The 12,746-nt window shown below is 43.4% G+C and overlaps 1 protein-coding gene across 1 annotated transcript in view; it reads left to right on the top strand.

The window, feature by feature from the left end:
* The window catches only part of ror2 (receptor tyrosine kinase-like orphan receptor 2), a gene marked incomplete at its 5' end in the record, with an annotated part of 50,178 nt that extends 46,430 nt beyond the window's left edge, over window positions 1-3,748 (top strand). Inside the window, one exon of the mRNA XM_070439620.1 lies at window positions 884-3,748. Coding sequence (XP_070295721.1) covers window positions 884-2,353 — 1,470 coding nt within the window. The remainder of the gene's footprint in view (window positions 1-883) is intronic.
* Window positions 3,749-12,746: the final 8,998 nt, after the last annotated feature.

Below are 12,746 nucleotides of genomic sequence, written 5' to 3'. Positions count from 1 at the left end.
TAACTACAGTCATATGGGGGTAACTACAGTCATATGGGGGTAACTACAGTCATATGGGGGTAACTAGTGTCATATGGGGGTAACTAGTGTCATATGGGGGTAACTACAATCATATGGGGGTAACTACAGTCATATGGAGGTAACTAGTGTCATATGGGCTACCTGCCGTCATATGGGCTAGCTACTGTCATATGGGTTAGCTAGTGAACTCTAATGACCTTATCCTTTGCAGCAGAATTAACTCTGGGTCTTCCTTTCCTGTGGCGGTCCTCATATCATCATATCAGTTTTTGCGACTGCACTTGTTCCGGATTGACTGACTGTCATGTCTTAAAGTAGTGATGGACTGTCATTTCTCTTTGCTTATTTGAAATGTTCTTGCCATAATATGGACTTGGTCTTTTACCAAATAGGGCTATCTTCTGTAGACCACCCCTTCCTTGTAACAACACAACTGATTGGCTCAAATGCATTAAGAAGGAAAGATATTCCACAAATTAACTTTTAACAAGTCACACCTATTAATTGAAATGCATTCCAGGTGACTACCTCGTGAAGCTGGTTGAGAGAATGCCAAGAGTGTGAAAAGCTGTCATCAAGGCAAATGGTGGTTACTTTGAAGAATCAAAAATGTTAAATATATTTTGATTTGTTTAACACTTTTGGTTACTACATGATAACATGTCTTTTTTCAAATGTTTGATGTCTTCACTATTATTCTACAATGTAGAAAATACTAAAAACAAAGAAAAACCCTTGAATGAGTAGATGTGTCCAAACTTTTAACTGTTATTGCATGTGTTATTTTAACATCAGCATGAATCAGTGTCAGTTTTTTTATTTTTAACTCTGATTCTCTCTCTGTTTTCCGCTTGTGACCCAGGCGAAGCTGCGGGAGATCAACCTCTCAGCAGTGCGCTTCATGGAGGAGCTGGGCGAGGACCGCTTCGGCAAGGTCTACAAGGGCCACCTATACGGCACGGCGCCCGGCGAGCAGACCCAGGTGGTGGCCATCAAGACGGTCAAGGACAAGGACGAGGGCACTCTCCGCGAGGAGTTCCGCCACGAGGCCATGTTGCGCTCGCGCCTCCAGCACCCCAACATCGTGTGCCTGCTGGGCGTGGTGACCAAAGAGCAACCCATCAGCATGATCTTCAGCTACTCGGGCCTGGGCGATCTACACGAGTTTCTGGTCATGCGCTCGCCACACTCCGACGTGGGCAGCTCGGACGACGACAAGACGGTGAAGTCCACGCTGGAGCAGGCCGACTTCCTGCACGTGGTGACACAGGTGGCCGCCGGCATGGAGTATCTGTCCAGCCACCACGTGGTACACAAGGATCTGGCTGCCCGCAACATCTTGGTCTGCGACAAGCTCAACGTCAAGATCCTGGACCTGGGCCTCTTCCGGGAGGTCTACTCAGCCGACTACTACAAGCTGATGGGCACCAGCCCCTTCCCCATCCGCTGGATGTCCCCGGAGGCAATCATGTACGGCAAGTTTTCTACCGACTCGGACATCTGGTCCTACGGTGTGGTGCTGTGGGAGATCTTCAGCTACGGCCTGCAGCCCTACTGCGGCTACTCCAACCAGGACGTGATCGAGATGGTCCGCAACCGACAGGTGCTGGCCTGTCCCGACGACTGCCCCGCCTGGATCTACACACTCATGCTAGAGTGCTGGAGCGAGTTCCCGGCACGCCGCCCACGCTTTAAGGACATCCACACACGCCTGCGCACCTGGGAGAGCCTGTCCAACTACAACAGCTCGGCTCAGACCTCGGGCACCAGCAACACCACCCAGACCAGCTCCCTGAGCACCAGCCCCATCAGTAACATCAGCATGAGTGCAACCAATGCCGCTCGCTACGCCAACCCCAAGAAGAACTCACCCTTCCCCCAGCCCCAGTTCATGCCCATGAAGGGCCAGATGCACCGGCCCATGCTGCAGCAGCACCCGCAGCAACTCTACATCCCGGTCAACGGCTACCAGCCCATGCCGGCGTACCCATACCTGCAGAACTTCTACCCCATGCAGATGTCCATGCACCAAATGGCGCACCAGCAGATGGCGCACCACCCGCCGCAGATGGTGGCCAAGGCAGGATCGCACCACAGCGGCAGCGGCTCCACCTCCACGGGTTACGTCACCACAGCGCCCTCCAACGCCTCAGGTACGGAGCGGGCGGCCTTGCTCAGCGATAGCCCCAAGGCAAACATGGAGGACATGGCGGACGGTGCGTCCCAGAATGGGCTGGGGCATGGGGAGGACACAACAGTCCCCGAAACTGAATTACTGGGTGATAATGACCTGCCACAGACTGACGACATGGAGATGCACTCTGAGGCATAGGGGAACCGAAAGTCTGGAGGACTGGGGAACAAACTAGAGCTGAAACGCTCTGTGAACTTAGTTTGTTTGAGTTTCGATTGAGCGCCATGAATAAGTGAAGGGAACGCATTGGAAAAACAGTGACTGAATGTTATTTATGGGTTGTTTAGTTGTCACTGGTGCATCCGAATGATATCAGTGTCTCAGGTTCTTCCCTGCAGGACCCCTTTAGCGAAGTGTCATAAAACGAACCCTGAACCCTGAACCCTGAAAGCCGCTCGACAGAAAACGTCAATGAAGAGAACCATTTTCACCATTTGGGCTGCGGGTGCGACCGGCATGGACAGTGTTCTCACTTTGAGGCAAAGCCATTCAGAAGAATTTAGGTTCTTACTGTTTCTGTGCAACATGAAGTATTTTCTTTTCGACAAAGGATTCCTGAAGTTGCCTTGTGTTAATGTTTTCAAAATGTTCAATTGTATAGTAGTAGGCCTACTCCAGAGACGATTTTACTGTGGTTTTACGTGAGATAGGAGTGTGTCAATTTGGCAGAATGTATGATGAATGGACGAAAAAAATTATTGGGAGTTTACAGGGCAATTCCACCACTTTTCAACCTCCCTTTTCATTGTCTTCGTATGTCTATCTATGTGAAAATGGCACATGACATCATCAAAAGTTAAAATGTTTAAAAAAGTGATTTTTAGAAACTCGTTGCCGATTTTGAAAATCGCTGTCTTACTTTTAATCAAACAATCGTACTTTTAATCCATACCATACCATTTAATCCATACCAGAGAAGCATTTGTTAGGACCACAGATCATAGAAATGCATACAGTATGTAGATAGTGGTATGGTGCTGGATATAATGAATATGAGGTTGAAAAGTGGCAGAATTGCCTTATTAAACCTTCCTTAGATACAGTATTTTGGAATAAAATTTTAGCAAATAATTGTTATACTCAGTAGGTTGATATTGCTCACTGTCACTGAACATGGATGTGTCACTACTCAACATACATCTTCATGTGATAAGACAAGAAAGAACTGTACATGATAAGTATATTAGCGTGGGAATTGTTGATGTTTAGCCTTATTACGTATGAGCCTTATGCTCATATTCTCCTTCGTATGGGCTTGTATGTTACACGTTGCTCAACTTCAACTTTGATACCCTGTTTTACAGATTTGTAATTAATGTAATTATAATTTTTTTTTTTAAACACAATTTTCTTTTTTTATCATGCGTTGTTGGCAAAAAGTGTTTAGTCTGAGGTTAATACTTAAATGTCATTGCAACCAGATATTTGCTTTCTTTTTTTTTCTCTCGAAAAGGTGTAATAACAAATTTTAACCATATATTGTATACATCCAGCCACATGGAGTATCCAATAAAGTGATACATTATAAAGACATCAGCCTTGTTCCTCTCTTTATTAAAGCCCACACTTTACAATAAGTACCCAATGCATGTTTAGTTACATAGTAATCTTGGTTAATTAACCCAGAACTAAAATATTGTGTAATTTGGTCAGATGCTGTCCACCCAGAGAATGATTAGTTACATAGGTAGTAGGTACAGTGAATTAGGTAAACATTGTTACATATGGGCTTCTCCTACTCTGTAGACAGGGACATCTAAGAAAGAGAGTGAGAGACATGCGCTCAGAGAAACACAGACAAAGAATCAAAGAGAGACAGAATTCAGACAGAGTGATGATATAGGTTATTTATCCAGTGTAGGCTGACAAACCTACCCACTCATGTTTGTTGCCTAGGTTTTAGGCCTAGTGCTTATTTGATTCATTATAGTTCCCTTCCTTGGTCATTACCTCCAACACCTGTTTTGCAGAGCCATAGTTCCCTTGGTCATTGTGAGGTTTGAGGATTTTCATGATGTCACATAGTTCTATGGAAGCCGGTATACAGAGCATTGTGGGTAATGTAGTCATTCTTACGTTTCCTAACTGGCCTAATTAGGTAGTATGCATTGTGACAGGGTTACAGACGTGCCAAAAACACCCCCAAAAAAACACATACCAAACACTGAGCGGCCTGTGGCATCTTCTTTTGAGCCTAAAATGAAGAAAATCTGTATAAAACTAGGAGCAAGTTTGTGGTATTACAATATAGATGTACACTTGATCCTCCAAACTCCTAGGGTGCATCCAAGATGGTACCCTATTCTATGTATAGTGCACTTTTTTGGACCAGAGACCTTTAAACTGGTCCCAGGGCAGTTGAGGACACTTAACTAAACCAGACCAAACTAGCTGTAACACTGCAGAGCTGTTGACAAACACGGGTAATGATTGACTATCACACACCTGCACAGGCTAGGTGTGTGTGTGGGTTACTTGCGCCTGAATATGTATGTGTGCATATAAAGGGGTGAGAGATATTCAGAGACCACCTCCTGTTCCATTAGAAAGATGTGTTTGTGATACGAAGATGCAGGTCTTTGTTGTTCCTCTGCTACTGCTCACTCTGTCTGGGGTAGAGGTCACGAGAGGTCAAAGTGTACAGTTCACTAAAGGTAAAGGTGTAGAGTTCGAGACAAGAAATGAGGTCAAATCGTCAACAGACAGACATCTGCCGAGCCGAACATCTGGGCTGAGAGCACTGGGGACCATGGTGGTGGAGCTGGGGACATGGTACCCCCAGCTCCCCATCCCATTACCCCCAGCTCCCCATCCCATTCCCCCCAGCAGAACATCACCCCCAACTCCACATCCCATTCCCCCCAGCCCAATAACACTCCCAATTCCCCATCCCATCATCAACTTGCCCAATATCACCCCCAACATCCCATCCCATTCACCCCCAGCCAAACATCACCCCCAACATCCCATTCCATTCCCCCCATCCCGACGTGAAGCTGAAGTTCAGCGTTACAGTATATTGAAATGTAAAGGCGATGTTCCCGCCTTAGCAGAGACTGCATTCACAGTAAACGCTGCAAATGTCGCAATCTGAAATTATTTTTACATTTATATCTGGCAATCTGTAACGCTTTAAGGGTGCAGATTGAATAGAGCCCTTTACTGTCATTACATTTCAGAAACACAGGCCAGACTTACAACCAATGTGAGCCAGGTGGAAGAGCTGAATGGAATGCAGGTGGAAGAGCTGAAGAGAATGCAGGTGGAAGAGCTGAAGAGAATGCAGGTGGAAGAGCTGAATGGAATGCAGGTGGAAGAGCTGAAGAGAATGCAGGTGGAAGAGCTGAATGGAATGCAGGTGGAAGAGCTGAATGGAATGCAGGTGAAGAGCTGGAATGGAATGCAGGTGGAAAGTGAAGAAGCTGAATGGAATGCAGGTGGAAGAGCTGAAGATAATGCAGGTGGAAGAGCTGAAGGGAATGCAGGTGGAAGAGCTGAAGAGAATGCAGGTGAAGAGCTGAATGGAATGCAGGTGGAAGAGCTGAAGGGAATGCGGTGAAGAGCTGAATGGAATGCAGGTGGAAGAGCTGAATGGAATGCAGGTGGAAGAGCTGAAGGGAATGCAGGTGGAGCTGAAGGGAATGCAGGGGAAGAGCTGAATGGAATGCAGGTGGAAGAGCTGAATGGAATGCAGGTGGAAGAGCTGAATGGAATGCGGGAGATGACAAAAGAAAACAAGATATTTAGGCAATTTTTTGGTGAATTGGATAACCTACCAATATTTTTGTAATTTGTTACTCCAATCAATCAATGGTTAAACTCACTGTTCCAGCCCAAGCACTGGAGCTGAGGACTCTTGATGTCTGCTCCAACCACACTGAGGACTCTTGATGTCTGCTCCAACCACACTGAGGACTCTTGATGTCTGCTCCAACCACACTGAGGACTCTTGATGTCTGCTCCAACACACTGAGAACCTCTTGATGTCTGCTCCAACCACACTGAGAACCTCTTGATGTCTGCTCCAACCACACTGAGAACCTCTTGATGTCTGCTCCAACCACACTGAGAACCTCTTGATGTCTGCTCAACACACTGAGACTCTTGATGTCTGCTCCAACCACACTGAGGACTCTTATGTCTGCTCCAACCACACTGAGAACCTCTTGATGTCTGCTCTCAACCACACTCGAGAACCTCTTGATGTCTGCTCCAACACACTGAGAACCTCTTGATGTCTGCTCCAACCACACTGAGGACTCTTGATGTCTGCTCCAACCACACTGAGAACCTCTTGATGTCTGCTCCAACCACACTGAGAACCAGGTGGAACTCCAGGAGACTGAGGTGGAGGAGCTGAAGATAGAGAACACAGGTGAGACACAGGTAGACTGGTCTTAGTTTACAATACTATCTTGAGATACACATACATAACTGGAACTGCCACATTAATCAACAACAAAATCACTTTTTTGGGTGGATCAGGCCTCTGTTAGGTATCGTTTGATTTCGAGTCTGATTTTGTTTGTTTGTGTGTGTGTGTGTGTGTGTGTGTGTGTGTATGTGTTTCCTCTTACAGAATGGAAGGTGGCATTCTCTGTTATTTTGAGGGCTAGTGGTTACTATTGATTACTTTGGGGGCTAGTGGTTACTATGGATTACTTTGGGGGCTAGTGGTTACTATGGATTACTTTGAGGGCTAGTGGTTACTATGGATTACTTTGGGGGCTAGTGGTTACTATGGATTACTTTGGGGCTAGTGGTTACTATGGATTACTTTGGGGGCTAGTGGTTACTATGGATTACTTTGGGGGCTAGTGGTTGCTATGGATTACTTTGGGGGCTAGTGGTTACTATGGATTACTTTGGGGACTAGTGGTTACTATGGATCCTTCAACAAATATAATACCCTGGTCTACAAAAACATCCTCACTATTATCGGCAAGCACTACAACCCAACAAATGGTGAATTGTAATGTATTCTTCACTGCAGTTTTATATTTTGAGGGGGGGGGGGGGACTCATATGTGTTCTGTCTTTTCAAAGTTTTCAATGTTTCTTCACAGCACCAGTGAGGGGGTTATACGACTTCAGAATCATATTGTTTGGAGTCCTGAAAACCAGTGGCATACATTGCAATATTTGCACAAATGGCATTATAACCATGGAGGCAGGTACACTATATATACAAAAGTATGTGGACACCCCTTCAAATTAGTGGATTCGGCTATTTCAGCCACACACATCGCTGACAGGTGTATAAAATCGAGCACACAGCCATGCAATCTCCGTAGAGACACATTGGCAGTAGAATGGCCTTACTGAAGAGCTCAACCTGGCACCGTCATAGGATGCCACCTTTCCAACAAGTCAGTTGTCAAATTTCTGCCCTGCTAGAGCTGCCCCGGTCAACTGTAAGTGCTGTTGTTTTGAAGTGGAAACGTCTAGGAGCAACAGCGGCTCGGCCGCTAAGTGGTAGGCCACACAAGCTCACAGAACGGGGCCGTGAAGTGCTGAAGCGCATAGCGTAACTCTGGGTCTTCCTTTCCTGTGGCGTCCTCATGAGAGGCAGTTTCTTCATAGTGCTTGATGGTTCTTGAAATGTTCCAGATTGACTGACCTTCATGTCTTAAAGTAATGATGGACTGTCGTTTCTCTATGCTTATTTTAGCTGTTCTTGTCATGGTTCCACCTGTCACCAGGAGGCGGCAGAAACCGTCCTAGAGACATTAATGACACTCAGGTGTGTTCTATAACTCATTATGATTTCCCTGTTAAGAGAGGTGTGTTTTCTGTTTCCTTTTGCAGAAGCTTGATTAGTTTGCTGTGTGTGTTTGTCTCCTGAGTGAGTTTTCAAAACCTAGTGTTTGTTGTTTTCTCAGTGTTACTGTGATCCTCCTGTTACTGTTTCTCAGTAAAGTATTTACGTTTATCCTAAACCACTGATTCCTCCTCTGGTCTCTTCTCTGCTCCTGGGTGCAACCTCATCACATCACAGTTCTTGCCATAATATGGACTTGTTCTTTACCAAATAGGGCTATCTTCTGTATACCAAACCCTACCTTGTCACAACACAACTGATTGGCTCAAATGCATTAAGAAGGAAATAAATTCCACAAATGAACTTTTAACAAGGCACACCTGTTAATTGAAATGCATTCCAGGTGACTACCTCATAAAGCTGGTTGAGTGTGGCTCAGTTGGTAGAGCATGCAACGCCAGGGTTGTGGGTTCATTCCCCACGGGGGGACCAGGATGAATATGTATGAACTTTCCAATTTGTAAGTCGCTCTGGATAAGAGCGTCTGCTAAATGACTTAAATGTAAATGTAAATGAGAGAATGACAAAAGTGTGCAAAGCTGTCATCAAGGCAAAGGCTGGCTACTTTGAAGAATCATTTAGTTTAACACATTTTTTGGTTACTATATGATTTCATGTGTTATTTCATAGTTTTGATGTCTACAATTGTTTATTCTACAATGTAGAAAATATTAAAAATAAAGAAAACCCCTTGAATGAGTAGGTGTGTCCAAACTTTTGACTGATACTGTATAAAAAACTGTTTTTGCTTTGTCATTATGGGGTATTGTTTGTAGACAGGGGAAAGAAACAATTTAATAATTTTTGGGAAAAACGCTGTAATGTCATAAAATGTAAAGGGGTCTGAATAGTTCCCGAATGCACTGTATATGTTCACTTTAAGTTTAAACTGATCAGAGTAAACCTGAAAATAAAAGTCAAACAAAACTATTTCTTATTTTTCATCATTCCACGGGAGTGTAACTGAAGATGTATAATTCAATCAATACAGTCCCCTCCATAATTATTGGGACAGAGAAGCATTGTTTCTTCCATTGGCTTTATACGTCAACAGTTTGGATTTGAAACCAAACAATGACTACGAGGTTAAATTGCAGACTGTCAACTTTAATTTGAGGGTATTTTCATCCATATCTGTAAAGTTCTGTATTTATATTCTTAGTCAACCGTGTGTTCTGTTTCTTTGTGTTCTTGAACGTAGCCCCTGTCTTTCATTTTTGTTCATAGATTTCACCTGTGTTAGTTACTCACCTGGTCTCATCAGCTCCTTATTTAGTTCAGTTCGTTCTGTTTGTGTCTTTGTGAGGTATTGTGCGTTTTGACTCTACTAAGCATGTTGCTGGCTCGTTTGTGAGAACCAGTTATAGCCTTCAGTCCTAGTTTTTTGATTCACCTGCTTGTTTGCCTACCTGTGACCTTGATTCCTGCCTTCTGCGAAGGCGAAATAAACACCTGCCGCGCTCTGCGCGAGAATCTACACCTTTTTCTCCCTGAGTATTCACTACAATATCGGATGAACCGTTTAGAAATTACAGCACTTTTGTGTACACAGTACACCCATTTTAGGGGACCAAAAGTATTGGGACAAATTCACTTATATGTGTATTAAAGTAGTAAAAGATTAAGTATTTGGTCCCATATGCATAGCACGAAATGACTACATCAAACGGTTCACTCAATATGGACGAAAATACCCTCAAATTAAAGTTGACATTCTGCTCTTTAACCTCGTTGTCATTGTTTGATTTCAAATCCAAATTTCCAGAGTATAGAGCCAAAAGAAGAAAAAATGCTACACTGTGCTAATAATTACGGAGTGTACTGTATATCTATCTATATATATTGTATTTGTTATATATATCCACTTCATTCCCTGAAGAAGAGCGATGTAATGTAAATTATTTTGTTGATAAAATATCCTCTGCTGATACTTTTTTCAGAGAAAACAGCAAAAAGGGGAGAAGGTTATTTTTACATAACCTTTACCATCAAAAGCCAAAATATATAAATGCATTACAATGAACATAAAATTGTATTAAAGTAAGAATATTTGAAATAATCCTAATCTTTGCAGTGAACATACAAGTTGAGTGTTTTTGATATCTCTCCCGTAAGGCATCCCATTTCTAAGTTTTTTAAATGGGGGGGGGGGGGGATGCCCTTGGTTCAGATCAAAATGTAAAGCGCTGTAAAATGCTGCATTGTGATTAACAAAAGTGCACGAGCTGCCCGATGCTGGGCTGGCGCGTAAAAACACAACAGACACAGCTTCACTCGATTTATCCTTGTGGTTTTGCAAAGTGTAGGCGTGCCTCACTGATCCAACTGACAATGACAGCATCCTCGAATTTCCCTCTGAATTCACGTAAAAGGCATGCACATAGATGGACCTCGAAGTTGTGGCCTACAGAATGGACGTTGCCCGTGCACAGAAAAAAGGTTGGATTTACGCACATCATTTATGGCAAAACAATGGATAAGTGTAGGTGGGATGCAGACTAGCCAAGATACATCGCTTTATCCAGAAGTCATGTCCACGACCACCATGTTGTCCTCTCCTTCTCAGGAGTCTGGTGACAACACCAGCAGCCCTGTGCGTCTTTACGCAAACTCTGTTTTGGGATTAAATTCGACCTTTAGTCCGAAAGGGAGACTACGAGTGCGCAGAAAGAGAGAGTTCATACCTGAGGAGCAAAAAGATGGCAATTATTGGTTCAAAAGGAAAAGAAACAACGAGGCAGCGAAAATGTCAAGGCAGCGTCGGAGAATGGAAGGGATTCTGTTAGAGGGGCGAGCAAATGAACTTCTCAGAGAGAACGAAAAACTAAGAGCGACCCTTTCAGCCGTCCAATATCGCGCCATTGGAGTGGACGGTGGTCGCGATAAACCCGTTGATGAACAACACTTCTCAACACATTGTTTTCATTCGTCCTCAACTAGCGTCCCTCGTGCGGCTCCTTGGATGCTGCCACCCGATGTGTCATTTGGCACAAAGTTTAACGTTGCAAAAGATGTGTCGGACAATATATTTACTGATGTTCCTGGATTTATCCATAACCCAGATTTCCCCAATGTTGGCACCTGTCGAAGAAGCCATCTTAACTGTTCAGGTGTTTCTCACCAATTCCATTCTCCGGACAAGGAATGTTTCTCCGGAGCTGGAGTACCCGATTCTTATCCACCTGTGCCAATTTTGAATGACTATCAGTGCTACAGAAATGTTGGTGTTGCATGCAATGTTGGACATGATCCTTCTCATATATTTGAATCACCATCCAGATATAGCACCTCTCCAAATGTCGACGTATCATACTCAGTGATTCGGACAAGCGCTCAATACTCCAATGCACGTGCGCACCATGCGCGAGATGCCAACATTGAAGATTTTGCAAATGGAATCACACCTGTGGATCTCGACCGCGCAAATAAAGGAATCTCAACTGACGGTCAGAGTCACGGTATAGAGCCGTGCTCTTCGGAAAGAAATGAAAGGGGCGCACAAGCCCATGACAGAACAACCACCGAAACATGTGACGGTGGGACAATGTACCTTTTACCGCACAAATTAAGGTTCAAAGCTAACAAACCTCTAAAGCAACAAACGAATTTGTTTAACAGAGCTTCTACAGATAACGACAATGAAATAAAGAACAGTGGTCAACTGTGCATCTACAATGGGACTAGGCCTATGCGCCATATGGATGAGCAAGAATTGATACAATGGGATTGCGCAAAAGAAAGTAAGCCTAATTCAAGTAGGTCTAACGTTCAACCTGAAAAAGATAAATTGCCGCAATATTTTGCCAGCTCTTGCAGTAAACAGTTAGTGTCAAAAGAAGCAACGACGCCAGAAATAATGACAAGTTCACCTGCTACAATCGTCTCAGGTGAAATGATTGAGAACGGACATTTAAGGCATCAGTTGGCGTCACTATGTGCCGAGGTGAAAAACCTAAAGCAAATCATTTTGTCAAAATCACACAGATTTTTGGATTGAATCCCCATTGACTGTTAGAACCTTTTTAAAATGTTGTTGTTGTTGATATTATGCTGTTGTGTTGCCCTTCCAAAATCGGTTTTGGCTTAAAACGATTGAAGCCTATTATAAAATGTAAATTAACGGTATGTTATGATTAAAATCCCCTAAACGACAATGGTCCTATTGCATGCCTAGTTCGTTTATTATTCAAACATACGTTGAACAGTAAATTACAGTAACAAAATTGTTAAGGTTGCAAAATCATGAATATGGACTTTACCGCCAGGTGATGTCGCACTTTGTTTATAAAGAGCATGAGTCTGTAAGCCCTACCTACACATTAGTACTGCTCATACTAATTCGTTTTTCATCCTTCATCCCATAATTTAGCAATTTGGATAAATTATCTTACTTGTGTCAATCAGTTAGTCTTGTCATTGTTGAGGGCAGGTGTAAAATAAATAGGCACGGTTATATGCTCATGTTCCATTACTCCAAGTCATTTTTCTTGAGTAGCCTAGAAACTAAACTGCACAATTCGATTCATATTAACTTGGCCTAAGTTATGGTCATTAAAAAATATATATATATATATTATAACTAAAATTATTTAAACGGATTCTAAATATGGCATCAAATATGGCATCATATCTAGTTTTTATCTATTTTAGGCAATAGAGGACACTCTTGTTTTGCAGGGTCACTTCATTGTTATAAATGTACTATATGCG

This window comes from Salvelinus sp. IW2-2015, linkage group LG4q.1:29, assembly GCF_002910315.2.
Source record: "Salvelinus sp. IW2-2015 linkage group LG4q.1:29, ASM291031v2, whole genome shotgun sequence".
Taxonomy (NCBI): Eukaryota; Metazoa; Chordata; class Actinopteri; order Salmoniformes; family Salmonidae; genus Salvelinus; species Salvelinus sp. IW2-2015.
The sequence above is the reverse complement of the archived record's forward strand: the minus strand, read 5'-3'. Positions and strand labels throughout refer to the sequence as shown.